Source organism: Rhynchophorus ferrugineus, unplaced genomic scaffold (genome assembly GCF_030347505.1).
Source record: "Rhynchophorus ferrugineus isolate W39M unplaced genomic scaffold, kcgeb_rfMv2 rfM10, whole genome shotgun sequence".
Classification (NCBI taxonomy): Eukaryota; Metazoa; Arthropoda; class Insecta; order Coleoptera; family Curculionidae; genus Rhynchophorus; species Rhynchophorus ferrugineus.
The window spans coordinates 6028817-6050561 of record NW_027472589.1 but is presented as its reverse complement, the minus strand read 5'-3'; the positions used below and the strand labels follow the sequence as shown (position 1 = coordinate 6050561).

Sequence of the window (21745 nt, the reverse complement as noted above, 5' to 3'; positions counted from 1 at the left end):
AATAGGGAGCGAGACGTCGTCGTGGTGGTCTTTTATAGCCGGGAACCATATGGTACCAATCCACCGGCTTTGCCAGCCTTTGAACTTGCTGTAGGTGAATGTGGTGGTCTAAAGGGTTGTAGCGGTTGCCACACACTTAAGAGCCTTTTACGAAATTTGAATTACACAAGTTTACAAATTTGGGTGAACTTTTGGACCCGAGCATATGAAAATGATTTTTAATGTTATTTGATTTCCTGAACTCAGATCTTCAATCAGTGTGTCAACATTGGTTGTAGTGTTTCAGTTTACTCATAGTGACAGCACTGCGCTCGTTTTCATCTTCATTTTTTTTTCAACGTCTAACATCAGAAAATTTTATACCACAATCTGCTTCTTGTAGGCCATCCACATGGCGTCATCCTTTAAAATAATAATAAATAAATTACAAACTATATTTTATCCAAACTCGACGTACTACTGGTGTTCTGATTGGCGGCCAGTGATGGACTTGCATCCCTGGCGTTTCTTAGGATCTGAGTGACTGTTCCTTACTAAACTTTACGCTGCCTGTCTATGGATAATTATAATCACTGAATTTATAAATATTCACATTTCAATTTTAGTTTTTGATATTTACATATTGTATCAATGCTTAAGAACTAATATAGTGTTTTATATTAATCAACACATTTCCTTTAATAAACCATGTCTCTAAACTCTAAATATAATATTTCGCAGAACTGCACATTGAACCCTGAATTTTTCAGCACTATGCTTGTTTATACATCTGCTCTGCATCGGCCAATAATTGATCAACGATATTTTGATCATATTTCAGCGTAAAAGCTATTTGTTGTTTATGAGCTCTCGGGCAGTGAATGAGTACAGTTTTCCCCTCTGTCCCTCCTTAGTCGAAGTCTATTTTTAGTCAGTATGTTTTCTATAGCTTTTGTAGAATATTTACCGAAAAAAAAGTAATGAATAACCTATTCTTAAATTAAGAACGCTTAAGTCATCACGTAATCAGAAGATTATATCGAAATATTGATTATATTTAAGTACTATTTGTATAATAATTATTATAAGCAATGAAAAAATGATTTTTCAAGATATTTAGTGGTGACAAGTGTTTGTATCCATGAAACTTCACCAGAATCTTCTTACTCTTTGCATGCATGTTCAAATTTCCGCCATTATCGCTAATACCTTTCTGATTTTGCTTATAATTGAATACATTAACATTTGGTAGAAGATGAGAGAATATATAGGTTTTAACTATATGATTTATTATTTATTTCAGCTATATAAAGCTCCATAAAACGGAAGTCTTAAAAATAATATCATATAATAGATCGTATTGTGATAAACGACACAATATAAACAAGAAAATACTAATCTAAGTAAGAAACAATTGAATTACAAGTATATTTATGTTACATAAACTATATTTATAATATTTTTGACAATAATTAATCATTTTTTTTCAAAATATTGTTAAGTCTCCTTTTTACCAACGAGGGTTTATCTGCACTGGACCTAGAGTTTAACGTGGACCCGAACCACGGTTCTCAGCATTAAGCCTACCGATTGGCGAGTGACCAACTTAGGAATCATCCCATAAAACATCCGGCTAGATAAAATAGCCTGGTTACTGACTTATTGGTTACTCTTGTCTTAAACAATCACAAATATAAATTTACGACCATGCCCTAGCAGGATTCGAACCCGCGACCACCACGTCGTCTTTATCACTGCGCCAACCAAGCCGGCTAGTCATATATTTCTAATAACATAAATGAGCTACAAGATAAAGCCAGAATCTTCAACTTTATCATCGAATCCTCACTTACATTTTACAATATGAGGATTACTTTAAAAACTGAATAGTTTAATGTCAACAAATGATGTCTTACTACTTATTCAGAAAGCGAGTTTGCTTTTCTGTTTTTATTTTTTTGATATTTTTGTGTTTTAGTATTAATCTCTTCTCGACTAGGGCCCTGACCAATAAACTGGACATCTAATATATGATATATAATAATTCCCACGCTAAGAACTGATTTCTTGTCATTTCCATCAGCTGCTAATTGTGTACTTTTAACAAGCTTATGTTTATGTTAAGAGCATAAAATATTTCCTTATTTTATCCTGAATACATTATAAACGTTGAAATAGCCTATATATTATTAACGTTTTTATTGCCTTACATCATTTTTTACATGAAATTGGCAGGTTTGTTTTACCTATCACTGCCTAGTTCTACTTTTGACATCATTTGACATAAATATCGCTTTGTTTAACAATAACTCACAAACTAATCTTACTAAATTATCACATTTACTGATAATTGATACCTTACATAAATATTTCCATACTGTCTGGCGAATTTTCTCCATTAAATAATAAATAATTATGTTATCACAACAAACTAATTGAATAATAAGGTAAACGTAAAATTAACCTAAAATAGGCCATCTAACCATGTAAACAACAACGCGCGGCAACAGAATGCTAGAAATTGAGTTTCAAAAAAAAATCAAAATGTCATGTATGCTGTAAGCAAAAACAAAATTGTTTTAGTAAAGTAAAAGTATTTTAATTACTATATATAATAAAACTTTTCCGTAACACAATACTACAGAAGCTGACATTATCTAGTTGATCTCTTGAAACTAGATTAAATTTTTGTATCATAATAATATTAAATTTATAATTGAATATGTCACTATGGCTACTGACAAATCATGTTAATACATTCTTATTAATTACAATTAAAAATAATATAGCTCCAATATACAATTAACAGGTCAATTGAAAGGTCTCCGGCCTGACACATAGATGGCACTACTAGAATTAAATCCATATGTTTTTTAGTTAGCGCTACCCCACAAAAGATGCGGGTATAAATTTGATAGTTGTCGGATCATTAGTTTGTGAATTATAAAATTTTGAGTGAAGCAATTTTTGTTATTGTGAAAAAAAAATTTCGCGTGTTGATAAAATATTGCTTTTTGAAGAGAATAAATACAGTTGAAGCAAAAACTTGGCTTGATGCCGAGTTTCCGGACACGGTCCCAGGGAAATAGACCATCAAGGATTGGTATGCTAAGTTTAGACGTGGTTAAATGAGCACCGAAGACGGTGAACGCAGTGGACTCCGAAAAGAGGTTGTTACCGACGAGAACATTAAAAAAATTCACAAAATGGTTTTGAATGACCGTAAATTGAATCTGTATGAAATAGCAGACACTCTAAAGATACCAACTTAACGTGTACATTATATCATTCACGAATATTTGGGCATGAAAAAGCTCTGTGCATAATGGGTGCCGCGCGAGCTCACTTTTGACCAAAAACAACGACGAGTTGATGATTGGGAGCAGTGTTTGAAGATGATCAAGCGTCGATATGTGACAATGGATGAAACTACCTTGAAAAAGGAAGGACCATCAACGGCGACTATTACATAGCGTTATTGGACGCTTATTATGGAAAACGATGGAACGGTTATTTGGAAAACGATGGTAAAATCCATGAATTGGACTTCAAATTGCTTCCTCATCCACCGTATTCTCCAGATGTGGCCCCCAGCTACTATTTTCTGTTCTCAGATTTCAAGAGAATGCTCGCTGGGAAGAAATTTTCGTCGAATGAAGAGATGATCGACGAAACTGAAGCCTATTTTGAAGTAAAGAACAAATCGTACAACAAAAATGGTATCGAAAAGTTTGCGGTGGGTGAAATAAAAAAAAGCTAATTTTGTGAAATAAATTTGTTTTACTATAATTGGCCAGGGACTTCTGAATTGACCTGTTACAATTAAAATGACACGCGCAGAATATAGATTGGACATTTCGATCGACCTATTCAATACCAAAAATAAATCGAAGCAGTGTAAACGGTAGCCTTTTGGAGTATTTATACGAAACTAGTTTACTACGACACGATACTCGAAGCGTAAAATACGTCAGTGCTGGTGTTAAAAATATGTGGGTATAAACAAACACTCGGCCTGCCAAAAATTCAGTTTTTGGACGTTATATCTACCGCGAAGCGTTCGATAATACGAACGTATATTTTATTAAATACATCGTTTTTCTATTATTTCGCCTCATTTATAATTTATAATTGCATAAATCATTTATAATTACTTAAAGGTAACGGAACAATCCAAAAAAACGAAATTATATCAACAATAAGCGGTGCTAAGGTCGTTTAACGTAAAACGTCATATTGCATTTTCTAAGATCCGCTATAATTTACATAGAAATGTTTAAGTGGGGAGCTCTCTTCGCCAGCTTTATTCCCCAGACATTGTTCCTTGTTTAGATTGATAACCCATAGCTCACTTTGTATCAAGATACTAACAATACCAAGGAATGTCTTATGCGAATGCTGTTAGAATGATGGAAAACTATATGTCGAGTTTTTATATTGAAATAAAACAGAATAGACTTCAAATATATTATTATAAACTATTACCAGTACATATTTTTTTTATCTAATATACGTTAGCAAGCACGCCCTGACATTGCACAGTGACACCCTTTTTTCGTTTTTTTTTCCATATTATTTTCGTTTTCAGTTTACCGAGATACATAGTTGATATCTGTTGAAAATACTTGAAACAACTTTTTTGTTAAAGACCTGTCTAATTTAAAATAACTGAATGAGTAATGTTCATATAATTAGTCTATATACTACGATATGAACGATAACTATATTACATGAAGTCTATTTGAATAGATAAATAATACATTATAGGCAAAGGAAATATGTTTATAATATTCGTGAGTGAAAACATCGAACCTAAACTTATTAATCAATCAGAATTGGTTTTGGTGCGATTATTGGTCGAATATTTAATCACAGTATGTGGATTTATGTTGAAATTTTTCGAACATCGATTAATTATTAAATAACATATAAAGAGGTCAAAGTAAATATCCAAATATTAATTTCACACTCCGAGAAATTATTAATAGAAATTCAATAGTCTATTCAAAGTTGTTTTGTACATACGTCATCTAAATTTGTAACGTCGAAACGTCGCAATGTTGCCGCATCAATTCAGAGTTTTAGTTCAGTTTGGATTTGACATGCAACAAAATTCTAATCTAAGTAAAATAATTGAACAATAATGTTATCAAATTTAATTTATTTTGACATTATAGTACATCTTAACACTACAGTTAGTTATACAGCCACAATAGTTGGGTTATATGAGAGTTATAATTTCTTATCACTATTACTTTCAGGAATTTTGCATACGTCTGACAACGTCTGACTTTGACAGGCTGATACGTTTACGCGTTCGAACTAATCAGACAGCATTATGTCTCTTTCTCACTAGAATAAAATGAGAAGGAAAATATTGTCTGATTCTGAAACAAATTTGCAAATTGCGGCAGGCACTACATTAAACATCTTGATGACGTGTGTACAGAAAAACTTTGAATAGACTAAACATGTTTTTCCCGGTTTAAAATAAAATTAGACTACTTGAGCCAAAGTTACGACTAACAATTATACACTATACAAGTTCTTGTAGTGGTTTGGTTCGCTTCAATGTTCTGATTTCCCGCGCCTTGTCCGGTAACTCTATTGCCTCTACGTTCCTGTTATTTCATGTTCTAAGACGATATCTTAAGGAAAATCCAAGTACAGTACGCGGTCTATCTTAGTAGCACCCCATGTTTGCAACCTGTAAATCCAAGTAGGGTTTATTATGCCCCGGTAAATAAATTCCTTTGATCTTATGACTTAAGCTGATAGTATCATTCGTCTAACCAACACATTTGTTTGACTTTGAGTCGAAAATAATATTGCTGAAAAGAAAGTTATAGGTTAACTTCATAATAAAATATCATAATTATTATATATTTTCATCATATCCAACAATTTTTATTTTGTTTAATTTGTTCTGACCATGGAGAAATAGAGATTTAACTTCATAGGAAATTTTGGCGAAATGTTTCGCGACGTCCAACATGTAGGTGTTGCTACGTTTAACATATTGCTTGTTTTATTCGCTATGCTAAGAGCTGCAACGGAATCTGATTGATTCATTTCGATCTGTGGTTTGTTTATTTTACACGCCATTTTCAATGTGCCCTATATTGAGAACAGTGTGATTAGCTTTTTATAATGTTTATACATTAAATTATTATTTTATTTTATTACTATATACAAGTCGGTAGTTGAAATGCATTCTCGTTCTAGGAAGTGTTGTGTGCCCGGGTGCACAGATAGTGAGTGAGTGAAAAAATCCTAAATTGGTTGGGTTAAACATGAAACAGATTTATGATCGTTACCATGTGAGACATTTTTGTGATACATTTAAACTTTGCTTTAAGTATTTATGAACAATATAGTGATGGTGAAAATATCCACGAGCCCAGAATATGTACAAATGGAAATGGATCAAAATCAAAATTATATAGAAGGTAATTGAAGGAGTCAGTCACATTTCTGTTCATAATTGTCGCCATTAATTTCTAAACTGTCTTACTGTATTTGTAGTGCCTATTTCCATTATTCCAGGCTCACAACCAGGGTGTTCGAAGCAAGTATCATCGACAACAAACTCCAGAAGGTAATGGTAAAGTTTGTATTCATTCAGCCATCCTCTTTTCTGCTCATTCTCACTGTTAATTACTTGACTATATAACTTCAGTCCAGGTGTTCCTATAAGAGCAAACAAAGTTTTACGTTGTACCGTAGTGTACATCTCAGGTTATTTAGTAAAACTTTTTAAAAAAGAAATGAAATGTAATTTTTGTTTACATACAATTATGAATAAATCAGTAGACCCAGAAATTGAAACTCATTTTATAGAGGCAAGACAATATCTCGTGTCCCAGACAAAATTGTTTTATTATACTGTCAGTAGGTCTTTGAGCTATGTCTTATTTTATTCAGCGATTTTGCCACGTCGATGATATAACAAAATTTTTGTGAAATGTTTAAAAAAAGTAAACTTAAAACCCTTCAATTGTACATTCCATAATGATCTTTCGGATAAAATATTAAAAGTACTAATGGAATGATGGAAGAGATCATTTTGATTTGCAATGCACCAAAGTTTTTTGCTTATGGTTTATATATATATATATATATATATATATATATATATATAATATTTATATATATATATATATATATATATAATATTTATATTTTATAGATATATTATATAATCATATATATAATTATAATTATATATATAATTTAATAAATTTATTTCAGAAAAAAATTGTTTTTTATTTAAATTTCATTGATCAATTAAACACGACGTCAAGGATTATGCTGGCAAACATTACTAATGAACCAATCAAATGTCTTCACAGTAAAATATTTTTCTTACAGGTGCCTATAATAGAGATTTAAATTGACCAATCAAATTACTTAAATGGCCCATTATGGCTCGCTCTGGATGTTGGGCAAAGCAAAACTTTGCGCCAGAGCCCCCTTTTGACAATTTACTGTATTGTTTAAAGTATGAGAGTGTTTTAAAGCAGTTACTATCATCATCTAACTTTATCACGTAATACAAGCACAAATACCAACTTCATTTAAAATAAATCCCTGCTACGTTAATTATGGTGACAAAATATTGTGCTTGGTATCACTATAAATTTATTTAGAGTGCTGAATATCTTGTAATGGGAAATGGCCAATATCTTATTGTTTTACACTATAAAGGTGGGTTCGTACGCATGATCAATAATTATTTTTATTTATTTTTAATCCGTCTTCTAGGCAAAGTTCCAAAATACTATTTACAATAACATACATTGTTGCAGCTGTGTATATTTGGTATTTTAATTACTATTCATCTCCATCAACTAACTAACATGCAGAGTTATTTACTAACACGTTTACACCGAGATGATAATCATTGAGATCGGGACCTTTTATCAGTGTTACTGTATTAAGTCTAACTTGAGAGCCAAATTTTAGAGGTTTGTAATTAGGAATTTGGTTATTTCTGTTTTCTTATTGATTAATGCGAAATATTTTAAATTATATAGAAGAACAAAATATGTTTACAAGCTGGATGTTTTGATGAAATTTCATATAATTCGTCATTGTTTGTCTGACAACATTTATGTATTAGCTCCAGGTAAAAAGCATGCACAAAGCCTTAGTTTACAACCAGCAGAATTTCGAAAATGAATATTAAAATGCTGTGCTGCCGTCCATTTTGAAATATACAAAGAGTAATGGATCATTATAATATGAAAATTAAGAGCTTTAACAACATTACACCCTGTTAACATCCCATTTTAAAAGATGTCTACCAAGATTTAGCGCTACGTTTATTAAAAAATAATACTAGAACTAAAATACTGTTTGAAGATGGATATTTTACAGATTTGTTTAAATTAGCTTGATTAAGATTCGATTTTACATAGTTTTGATGGGCTTCTATCTTGACTTATTGGTGTTATACTTATTATTATTAAAGTTAGAGTCAGCAACTGTATGACGTCAGAAAATGTATAACGTCATAACGTTACAATGTTGCCGCATCAAAAGAATATTATCACATATATTTTAACATTGTAATACATCTAGTGCATATATTAGTAAAAGACTTAAACTAGAATTAATTATACAGCCAAAATAGTTTGTAGGTTAAAATTGTTTTACTATATTTATTGAACTCGCAATAGAGGGAGCCTATTATCTATTTTCTGTTCGAAGTAACAGAGATGCAACCTGCTTTGTGCAATCAGTCTGTGGACGAATTTACAAACTGCAGTAGGCAATACATTCGACATCATGATGACGTGAGTTCACAGTTATTTTGGACGTATCAGTTTATGGACTAGATATAGTTAATCATTCTTTGTTGTTCTGTTGGTATTTTTTTTATACGAATTCAACACATGACACGTCACGTACAACACTAGAACATAATCAGGATTTTGTATACCAATACAGAGATTTATTTATAAACGTGTTTGACCTAAACTAAATATATATATTGTTTATTAGAAAGTCTTCATTGTTCTCGGTTGTTTTTGAATCGCTGGAATTACTGGAAGGTCTGACACACACACACGCGCGCAGTTTAAGGTTCGGCAGAAATCTCGCCGGTGTTGACAGACTAAATTGTTGTCGACTTGCTCAGCATCGTTCAGAATCCTATCCTCGTTTTATATTCGCTTAAGAAAATCGTCCATTGGTTTCTCCGTTTATGAATATTTGCCAGATATACCAGTAACAATAAGCGTATAACCAATTCCATTCCTTTGATATATCGTCTGTTAAATCTGCACTGACCATCTAGTAATCCTTTGCTGAGGTACAAGCAAAGATATGTGATATGCAATCAATAGGTGATAGCCTTTTCATGTTAAGAAATGAGATGTAGATGCCTCGTTCCGTATGGAGGACAAACGATTGATTAGGATTTGGTTGAATTAACCTGCAGTCTCCAAAGTCTGGTCCAGTTACAGGATCTGTCTACGGCTAGTTCGTTATATTTAACAGTTATGGGACCAAATATAGAAAAGAATTATGTGGAACCTCTCACACATTTCACCGATCGCTTGTTTTAAACACCGTACAACAAAACGTAATCAAGAGAATTGCAAGGAGGCATGGGGACAGACTTCATATTAATATCTAAACGGAACAACTGCTGGATTCAACAACAGAACCAGACACAGACGCAAAATAATCAAACGATTTGATCTTTTTTGGTGTGGTGAGGTGCATTTATTAGAAAAATAGCGGTGTTATCGCATAAACATTATTACACCAGAGACTAATGTATGACCGATAGCTTCCCCTAGATATATACCTAGATTTAAGTTATTGTAACGGCAAATTGTAGGCCAGTCGGCAACGCCTAGTAAAAATATTCTTTATACGCAAGCTTCATTGTCTATCATAGTGAAAATAATACTAAGACTGGGGAGACTTTGTCTCTTTCTTTGGTTAGGTTAAATAAATTAAAATGATTTGAAATTTGACCACTGTCTGTTTTCATACGAATATACGATGGTATCACAGAGCCCCGTCCTCCTCTATAATAACCTTCGTTCATGTAAACCAACTTAACTGCCATCCGATCAAGTCATTGTAACAACTTTAAAAAATAAATAACACAGAACAATAGTTCAATCATCAGAGTTCAAGAAGTAGAAGCGGCCAACCATGCTAAAGAGAATCAATATGTCAATGCAGACCTTCAGGAAGTACCATTGGTTTTCATAAAAAGAGACCAAGCAAAAACACCCCTAAGCCCATCATACCAAGGGCCCTTCAGAGTCTTGCACAGAAAAGAAAAGTATTTCAAAATTGATAATAATGGAAAAAAAGATAACGTATCGATCGATCGTTTAAAACCAGCGTATATCTCTCAGGAGTACCAGATATATGAAGAACACTCCTACTGTCAACCAGCCATAAGATCCATCTATAGGATTCAAAATTTCCCGCGTACCAGCTCCTTAGGGGGAGAGGAGGCCCTGTGGTGACGTCAGGCCTCTTCTTCTTACTGGCCACAGAATAAGATTGATCAAAAACAATCAAGGGCACACAGAAAAATAGACAGCAGATTCATTTATCTTTCGACGTCCAAGCATCTTACATTCAATTAACAATCATCCATTCGATAATCAAACATTCATACATTTTCATTAGTTAATTAGTTGTATAATAGTTGGTGTTTTTAATAAAGTGTTAATGGAAACATAGTTTCATTCAATAAATTACACGAAGACCTCCATAAGTGGACCTCCATTTCATTCCAATCTTTTAAATATATTCGTGTTTATTTATACGATTTTATTTATTCTATATAATCTGTCAGTCAGGCTATTTATGCGAGTGAAACATAATATATATTTGAAAATAATAATTGGGTGGGGGCGTGATTGATGTGAGTGTGGCCTCGCCAACTGTTCGACGGCCTTGGATACAGCGTCCCCGACGTTTGCCTAAAATAATAAGAAAATAAACACGATTTCGTAATTTTTATAAAGCGGCGTAAAAAGTCGGACCAAAAAAAATTAGGCGGGCAAAGGAATCTCGCCTTTTCGGAAAAGTATTTGTATTAAAACTTTATCGACTTTCTTCGGATCGATCATCAATCGTGATATAACTTTTGAAAAAATTTGATAAGGCCGACAGATGCGATGGTTTTTTCTTCGTCTGTTATGTTCGAAAATTCGAAAGGATATTGGAAATGAAAGTGTCCGGAGAGCGAGAGGAGAGAGATCTTTAAAAGCTTTTTAATCTGATTTATTTTCAATTTATATTAGTCAGCTGGCTAGCAATATTAGTTACTGTTCCTTTATATTACTCTATATAGCAATTTTGATATTATTTTTTATTTGTTTTTAATTCACTTATATTGTACGTTATTGACATCCACAAAGGTCTAATGGTTTCTATCATTGGTCACCGAAGAAACTGAACGATTTTTGAAAGTATCATTAAGTGTTACGGAAACCTACCAGGATGCCAAAAAGACAAAAATTATGACCCGGCATCTAAAAGCGAAACTTTAAAAGCGTTTTTCTCGAAACTACTTTATTCAAGACGTTTCACATAATAGTTTCAGTTTCGCTGAATCGATTTATTTTAATTTTCTTTTTTAATATTTCAAAGTGTTCTTTTTACCAACGGATTTTTCGGACTGAACCTACAGTTTAACGTGGTCTCCGGCATTAAACCTACAGACGGGCCAGTGACCATCTTAGAGACCCAGACATCCGGTCTACCCAATGTGGTTACTGGCGTGACTGGGATGGTTAGTTCTTGTCGAACTTTCCGCAGTTGCCTATAGAGACATTTACAATTACAATCATAAACATAAATTATATCCATGCCCCAACAGGATTCGAAAGCGCGACTGTCACAACAGTAGCAGCAACAGGACTGCACCAACGAAGCCGGCAATACTTCATATTTGGTGTCCTGACTGACTTCAACAACAATATTAAGAAAAATAACTAATATGTGTGGCATGTGCTTTTCAAATAAAATTAAAGGTTTAATACTTATTGCACAGCCCTGGTATAAAAGTTAAACTAGTATAATATAATTACGAAAACCTTGGCCATTATTTTTAATTTTATTAGAATGTTGAACTTGAAACAATGTTTGTGAGCTTGTTAACCAGGTAATCAAGGTGACAGGACAGTTTTCCAGTTGATGCAATAGTTACAGGTTCAAATGCTTTTCAGGAGAATGATTTTCTTAATTTAGGTTTGTCATTGCTCACAGGCGAGAGTATAGAATCCGATTAAAAAAAAATTATCGCTTTGATGAATGTCGTCATGCTATCACATTTAGATTGCAGTGGTGAATGGTGATGGGCTGATTGACATAGTATACTTTAACTTATTTTTATTGTTTTATCCTGGTATTTTACCTAGCCCAAATGCTGTAAAACTATGGATTATGTACTTATATTTTGTGAGTTTTCTCTTTTGACTTTGATTATTCTGCATTATTCTATTTTGATAGTTATTAGCATTTGGTCGTTCAAATCAAATCAATGGATTATCTATTAAATCTAATAGTTTTCCAACTGCTTTCCTAGCATTATTTTATAGGGGGTTGCTCAAGGACTCTTTGGTCATATTTGTGTTTAAAGCACTGAGCCAACATATTTATCCTATCGTATAAGTAATACCAGCAAGAATAATATAAGTATAAATAATTGTTCGTATAGTAATGGTAGCATGTATTTTGTAATATGCAAACAGCTATATAAATTTACTTTCATGTGTTTCATTAAAAGTCATTCTGATTTCTTCTTTCATTTTACGTTCTACGTTCCAAATTTCGTTGCCATGAAGACAACAGTCTTCTAAACCATAAAATCTTACTAATTTCTTTATTAATAATTATATTGCCTTACCAAACTTTTGTAAATATAAAGTTAACCTAAATAATACTTCTTAATCACAACTCTTCTGAATCATAACACGTAACTGCGATATATGTTAAGCTAGTTTAGATTAAATGCGCATGACCAGTTTTGGCAAATCAAGACGCACGCTGGGGTCCTTCTACTGTCATCTCAGTCTAAGTCGATTCAAAGTTACAACATTTTGACAAAGAGAAAGAACGTGAAGACGGAAGAAGAACTAGTTTTCATTCCATAAAGTTTTCCCATTCAAAAAGAGAGTGCAAAGGATTGATAGTGAGTCAGTAAGACTAGGTCAATCTTGTAAGGTGGAAGGTTCGATTGAAATATGGCATATATCTTTGAAAATCGCAAAGAGCTTGGGTATGCGCTGTAAGATGTAGAGCCATCTATATAGATATGTTTGCGCCCAGGGTAGAAGCAGAGAAGAACTTGGACATACGACATAGGACTCTTGGAGAATTAACACAAGGACGTTCTTATAAAAGGGGTAATGAGGGTCCAAGTTAGCGAGTTAATTTCAACTTTGGAAAGACAACTCGCAATTATATGGGAAATTCATTTGGAGTATTTAGGGGTAGACTAACTCAAATTTAATAAAAAAAAAAGAATAAGCTTCAGCCATGACTCGAACCATCAACAGTAAAGTATTCGATATCTCGTACGGTTTTGTTTTGAGAAAATTTTTTGTAACCACACACTTTAAGAATATATTTATCATAATTACCTAACTCCCCTGTTGAGTGTGATTTTTCAATCCTTCCTCTTCATCGTTTTGATTGAATGAAATATGGGTTTTACCGATTATGGTGTGCGATTAACATTTCCGAAGTGTCCACTGGATGTACAAATGTATTTTCTATGCAAATTTATTTATGATCAAAACAAGGATGGCGATCGGCGGCATGTAGACGTGGTCTACGATGACGACCGGTTTTATTCAGTCAGACATAACGTCGATATATTTTGCGCATTCGCGTATTTTACATATTCAGGAGTCAGTGAAAACAGATAGTTTAAGGCTGATTTCGCCATTAAGTTATCATTTACATATCCTACCTGATGACTGAAAATGTTTGGTGATCCTACTTGATGTGATACTTTATAAATTCGCTTTTAATTGGTTTCTTCATGTCTTTGAATTTTTTTTTGATGATACTTTTCAAACCATATTTGTATTCTTTTTGTTTAACGTTAAATAGCTACTAAACTATGTAATAGAAAAAAGAAAAATTATTCCAGAACATCAGTTTGGGTTTCGCGATAAGCATGAAATTATAGAACAAGTGGATAGACTTGTAAACAAAATAAACATGGACCTAAATACCGAAAGATATTGTTCGGATACTTTCCTAAACATATCTGAGGCTTTAGACATACGGGCATACGGGCTTGCAGGTTAAATTAAAGAAACTTCTCTCTCATCCGGACCATCAGTTACTAAAATCGTATCTCACTGCTCCCCAAGGTAGCGTAATGGAGCAAATACTATATGTCGTCTATATAACCGATCTACCCACCACAAAAATAATATACTGTGGCAGCATACGCAGATTGCACAGCAATCTTAGCATTTCATGAAGATCCAGTCACAGCATCAATGAACCTATAAACCCTGGACTAAATAAAACTGTGTTCAAGATATAGCGCATTAAAGCTAATGAAACAAAATCCACCCATGTAACGTTTACCCTGCATAAAAGAACATGCCCACCAGTGAATATCAAGCATTGTCAACTCCTCCAAGTGGAGGATGTTAAATATCTTGGTATGCATTTAAATTGACGCCTAATATTGAAGAAACACATACTCGCTAAACGAAAGCAACTTGGACTTGGAAAGTATTGTCTCATCAGGCTCAAATCCAAGTTATCATTAGATAACAAAGTGTTGCAGTATGAGTCTATACTCAAGCCTATTTGGTCATATGGAATCCAACTATGGGTTACCGCTAGCAAATCTAATATAACAATCATTCATCGGTTCCAAAATAAAGTGTTGCGTGCCATTGTTGATGTTCCGTACCATGTTTCAAATGACTATGCGTGATACAACGCGATATTCCTCTAGAACCAATAACGAGTATAATTCAACGTGTTTGTCTGAAGTACTCGTGTCAGTGCATCCCAATGTACTCGCTAGTCAGCTAAATATGCGACGTGATAGTGAAGTGCGTAAACTAAAACGTTTATCACCATCTGATCTGATTATTGGATAATATTTAGAATAAGACTAATTAATTAAGATAGTATTTTATAGGAGATCACTTAATGAAGTGAAAATCACCTGGCGAAGCCATCCAATCGATTCCAAGGCTAAATTGTTTTGGTCTTAAGACATAAAACATGTATTTAGGGGACCAGCGTAGCGTGGTGTATTATGAAATGTTGAAACCTGGCGAAACAGTTGGTAGTGATCGCTACCGGCAACAAATGATCAATTTTAACCGTGCATTGATCGAAAAACGTCCATAATGGGCCTGAAGACCTGGTAAAGTGACGTTACAGCACGATCTTAGCCTGTCTTAAAAAGCAAAACTGATCAAAGAAACGTTCAAAGCATTTGGATGGGACATACCATCGTACCATCCAGATCTTGGCCCACATGACTGTCATTTTTTCGCATTAATGGGACAGGAGCTTGCCGAGCAGCACTTCGCCAATTTCGAACAACTTAGAAAGTGGCTTGATGAATAGTTCTGCTCAAAGAACAATAATATCAGGCGTCGAGAAAAAACCCTCTTAATTGTTGCATATTCTTAAAGAGTTTAGCTTTGAGAATATGAAAAAATGGATTTTTTATAATGCGTAATTTAGAATTCTCGCTTAATGAACATGACTGCCGTACTATCAAATACAATTTATATAAATCGTGTTTTAACGAACGATACACAATTAATAAGAAATAAAAGAACAATATCGTCCAGTATATTTTCCCGAGTTAGAAATTTTTCCAAACGATTCGTAGAGAATTCCCAAGAACAGAAAATGTTTCGTAAACAGACGTCCTTAATGAGCAGTCATAATTATACGTATTAAGCAAATTAGTATACGACCAATGGTCGGAAAAAAATGTTTTTATCGATATAACTAAATTCCCCGCGTGTTTATAACAAGCCGCGGGCGAATTAATGAAGTTAAAAAGAAAAACACGACGTTATATAACTAATAAATGTATGGCAGTTAAAATGGAGAAACAATCCGTAGTCATTAACCCAGATATAGAGGCTTCTCGTTTTCTTCCATCGCGATAAGTAATACTCGGTGTGTGTGTATTACGAACAAAACAAAATATGTATTTTTTGTTGTTGTTATAGTGTGTGTATGGGCAGAATGAAACTGCTAAAACATATAATAATTTTTTATTGTATCGATTTAAATACACTAATCCGCGTTTTTATATATATTTTTAGATTATTCATTTTTTTTTGTAAATGTTGAATTAGTTTAATTCAGAACCAATAAAACATTTTAAATACATCTTAAAGCTTTGTAGCGTAGATCGAATGACTATATGTTGTGGTCCCATTGTCCTGCATTGGCGTATTTCTTCTTATTTCTGGCTGAAATCGTTCCCTTCTTGAGATCTCTCTTAGATTCTACTGAAATCATTCGGTTTTTGTTTAGTGTTTCATCATAAGTGCATCAGGTGTACAAGAAACTTGATATTTGACCTTAACTTTTTATAATTTGATCGTGACTGGAATTGATTCACAGTTTTTGAAGACGATAATTGATATGTAAGTTATTCGTAATGTAAGTAGTGTCAGAACCACTTTTTTTCTGATCTGGTCTACTCTGGTTGGCATCATTCATGCACACTTGTAAAATTGAAGCCAATCAAATGCTATTATATTTTTTCCATGTTATTTGGTTATGGAAACAAGAATGAAGTTATTAGGAGGAAGATAGAATGTAGATTAAGAGTGTCGTGATTGTGAGTTATTATTATTTATTAAATTACAATATTACTTACTTCGATAGTACGTTTATAAGACTTTTAAACGTTAGTAGGGCAGTAAAAATAATAAATACATCAAAATAAAAAGAAATAAATCACCGATGATGAAGCTACATCTGTCACATTACGTTTTGCAATTTCTCCACATATCTTTACGTTTTTTCTACCTTGGATCGAAAGTAAACAACTTTATTACACAATTATAACACTTGTAACTATCAAACAGTGAGCTCTTGTGAATTTACTACATCAACACTTCGAACATCAAGTTTTCTTTTTAAATTTGCCAAAATGCAGCATTTATTCGCTGGAAAATAAACACGTAAAAATATCATCGAATTAGTTTTCCAAAATTAGTCCTCATGTCCACTATGTCTCCAGCCGTTGTGTATCATATATTTCACAAAAAATATAACCTACCAAAATGTCATGTAAAGTTTTTTGTTTACTTTTATTTAGTTAATCATTAAATTGTTTTTTTTTTGTGTAAAAAATTTAATTTTGATTATTATTTACTTTTTAATGACTTCCTTATTTATTTTTTGTAGTCGGTTGAATTTTTTTGTTTATTTTTATATTAAGGTTTATTAAAAATACTTATTTTCTTATTATCGATATTCTCTCGACATCCCTAGATTTGTCTGTTAGCGTATTTAGCCAATTCGACTGCTGCGCCGACCTTGTCGGTACCACAATGTTGATGTACCGTCGCTATGCAGAAAACAACCGGCCAAGCCGGCCGACGTGCTCGCGAAGTGAAGAGGACGGTGCCTGTGCCGTCACACCATGCCGCGTATAAATAAAAATTAACGTCAAACATATTTTAAGCATATTGAGAGAGGTCAACAAACGAAGGCGTAACATTTTTCTCTCGTATGGTCGATGTAAACGTTCAGAACATCTATCCGTATCGTTGCTGCCTCCTCTTAATGATCAGATTCTTCGATGAACTACCGTTAAAATAAACCGTAAAGATGACGGAGACGTGATCCGACAACATCGATACACGCTATTAATCGTTCCAACATCAACAAACTTTCGATGCGATCGCAAGATCTTCTGATGTACGAGTAAATATTGGTCGTGGAGATGAGTTATTTGGTTGTGTTCCGAGATAATTAGCAGAATTTTTCGTTGGAATCGGGAGTATGTTTGTGGCTTTAGGTGTTCCTGTAAATGTTGTTCGTTAAAAATCGTAATATTAATTCTTGCTATTATCCTCTAGTCTCTTAATTGTTAAGAACAAGATAACACTGCAAGTTAGTAATGCAACTTTGTTGTGTTCATTATTGTTAGGACAAGATTTGTACAAAAAAAATCACGACAGTTACATTTATTTATCATAATATGAAGAGAGTGACCTAGAAGATAACAGGTTAATTGAAAAGTCCCTGGCTTACCATAGTAAAACAGATTTTTTTGGCAAAATTAGTTTTTTTTATTCAACATAATTCCCTTCAAGGGTGATACACTGATTATAGCGACCCTCCAACTTTTCGATACCATTTTTGTGGTACGATTTATCCTTTGCTTCAAAATAGGCCTCAATTTCGGTGATCGCCTCTTCATTCGACGAAAATTTCTTCCCAGCCAGCATTCTTTTGAGATCTGAGAACAGGAAATAGTCGCTAAGAGCCAGATCTGGAGAATACGGTGGATGAGGATGCAATTCAATGAATTTTTGACACGGTGCATTGTCTTGGTGAAACAGCACTTTCTCTATCTTCAAATGCGGCCGTTTTTCGGCGATTTCGTCCTTCAAACGGTCCAATAACGCTATGTAATAGTCGCTGTTGATGGTCTTTCCTTTTTCAAGGTAGTCAGTAAAAATTATTCCTTGCACATCCCAAAATACAGACGCCATAACATTGCCAGCCGACTGTTCCGTTTTCCCACGTTTCCAGCGGTTTGAAGCGGGTTCATCGTGTGCGATCCACTCGAGTGACTGTCTATTGGACTTCGGAGTGAAATCATGGAGCCATGTTTTATCCATTGTCACAAACCTCGGGTTTATTACGCTTGGTCATCTTCAAACACTGCTCGAAATCATCAACTCGTTGTTGTTTTTGGTCAAAATTGAGCTCACGCGGCATCCACTTTCCACAGAGCTTTCTCAAACCCAAATATTCGTGAATTATATGATGTACACGTTTAGTTAATACCTTTAAAGTGTTGGCTATTTCATTCAGTTTCAATTTGCGGTCATTCAAAATCATTTTATGGTTTTTTTTATATTTTCGTCGGTAACAACCTCTTTTGGGTGTCCACTGCGTTCACAGTTTTCCGTGCTCATTTCATCACGTTTAAACTTAGCATACCAGTCCTCGATGGTTGATTTTCCTGAGACAGTGTCTGGAAACTCGGCATCAAGCCAAGTTTTTGCTTCAAATGTATTTTTTTCATTTAATTTTTTTCACAATAACAAAAGTTGCTTCGCTCAAAATGCTATAATTCACAATCTAATGGTGCGACAGCTGTTCAATTTATACATGCATCTTTTGAGAGTTAGGGCTAAGTAAAATACATATGGATTTAATTCTAGTAGCGCCATCTATGTGTCAGGCCGGGGACATTGCAATTGACTTGTAAATTCACATAACACTGACAATTTTTTAATTGGTTTAAGCCACATTACTGACGAACATGTGTAACTAAATAGTAATACATTCATTCAAGATTTACAAGTGGACTTAGTAATAATCAATTAAAACAAGCTAATTCAAAATATTATCAAAGTCACACTGAAGAACCTAAAGAAGCTACTAAAAGATATATTCTATAGAGTCATCATGAAGTACATAGAGAAGAAAATAAGGAACGACCAAAGGTCTGGGCACGTCTGGATAGCTTTCAACTGGAATCTTGTTGTTAATCTGTATGACAGTTGGTCTGTGTGTAAATAATTGTTCCTATAGTATCTGGATGCATTCACTACTTCCCAGGATAATGCAGCATATATAAAATATATGTCGTTTCTATCGCTGACGTAGTCATATTAAAATTATACGGCGACAAAATAAATTTTGATGAACCAATATAATCTTATGGCTAAATATAAACTATTAATAACAAACATATTTGCGGTTATATTTGTTTCTTTTAGCGGTTATTGAACGGATTTTTCAACTACGGATAAATGATAATGTGGTCGTTCTTAGAATAACACGCTAACAAATTTTTTTAAGGTATGTACTTCAGGTTTTCTTAGAAATATTAGAGATGATTTCTTCACTATTCAGGTGATAAATTCTTGAATGTAGTTAAACCCATGATGAATGTACAAGTCTTTTGTTTATGCTGTGTCATTCTTGGTCTTAATTAATACGTTTTTTTATTAAGTACTCAAGAAATAATAAAGCAACTACATGGTAAGCTTTGAAAAATAGGTAGGACTGAACTTTGATGTTCAGCAAATGCAGTAAAGGTTATTGTACGCCGTCATAGACGCAATAGATATAATTTATGTGTCTGGTTCTAACATTTTTTAACATTGCATAGCACTTCAAGTATTTTTCATTTAAACCTACATGGCACACATATTTCAACTAGTTATTAACAACTGTCTAGTGATGTTGCCTTCATGGTGTACTTAAAGTTATTGGTGCACTCCACATAATTTTAAAATAGAGCACAGTTTCCCACAACTATATTAATTAAAAGGGTTACAAACTCTTTCGGTGTTTTTGAGTTTCCACAATCTTGCTTGGTGTTTTTTTCTGCAAATCATTTAATTTCTCTGCTGACCATTAGTGGTAATTTTGCATGTCTTGATTTCTAATGCATCATGGGGTGTTAACACTGCCGCAAACAACTTTTGATAGTGAGTTTGAAACGTGTTAATATTACATTATTTGAAACAGTTTAAAACAAAATTGTCAGAAAACGGCTCAAATGGCAGTAGTTTTTCAATCTGATTTCAGTGTTGGAGACCTCTTTAGCGTTTGTTTGGAAACAAATTATCAGAAATAGATAATAGTGAGACATGAAAGTGATTCAATAAAGGGGGGAATAAAGATTAGTCATATCTCAATCCAATATTATTCAGTAGCTATAATACTTTGATATTTATTTGTTAAATTATATTATTTTTCTTAAATATGTTACCAGTATTTAACCTTTAAATGTTTGTTTCAGGTAAGAATCTTCAGATTAACATATATCCACAGACATTCGATCAGGTAATCGATATCAATTTTATTAATCCTTTTGTAGCAACTATATATTCATAAATATTGAAAATAATATATTATCCAGAAGTCGAGAGTTTTTTGACAAAGTTCCTGATTTATTTAAAAACATGGTATGTTTCTACTCTCCGTTCGAAAATAGTAAACATTAGATCATTAATGATGAATTTATTTAAATAAATAAATTATTAAGAGTGTGAATTAATTTTAAGGTAATTCTGTATCAAAACGACACATTCTTGTTGGTGATAATGACATAATGAAGTGTTTTTGTAATTTTTTTAAACTTTGACTGAATAATTTGTCTGTATTAATTTATATATTAATTATATTAACTATTCAATATATTGAAACTTCTTTGCTTTGCCAAGGTCGACTGTATCAAGAAGAATATGGCTCCTAGAATCTGTTGGACAAAGACTAACCTAAACTAAATATATACAGCTTGTCACTATCAAATACTCCATCTTCAGATTCGTGTGAATAAACTGATGGTATAATAGAGCTGCTTTTACAAAATAATCATTTCGACTATTTATGAGAATATTTTGTTAAGATACTAGCTGATAAGGCAAACTTTCTACCGTCTGATAGACAATGAATGCCATGTCACCTTTTTGCTAAACTTCATGTAAGAGTTTATTAACATACTACAGTATTTACAGGCATTTTTATTAAGTTTAATAATTTATTAGGATAAAATATATAAAAAAATAAATAT

The 21745-nt window shown here is 33.1% G+C and overlaps 1 protein-coding gene across 10 annotated transcripts in view; it reads left to right on the top strand.

The window, feature by feature from the left end:
• Window positions 1-21745, top strand: part of Tcmet (methoprene-tolerant) — a 213084-nt gene that overhangs the window by 122883 nt on the left and 68456 nt on the right. The window contains exons 1-2 of one of the 10 annotated variants that reach the window (XM_076415497.1): window positions 6205-6428; window positions 6526-6577. The exons of 8 other annotated variants lie outside the window; for them this stretch is intronic. In XM_076415497.1, the coding sequence (XP_076271612.1) occupies window positions 6344-6428; window positions 6526-6577 (137 nt within the window). In that variant the 5' untranslated portion in view covers window positions 6205-6343. Of the gene's footprint in view, window positions 1-6204; window positions 6429-6504; window positions 6578-21745 lie in introns of those variants that run through there. One more of the 10 variants, XM_076415495.1, reaches the window with a different exon arrangement.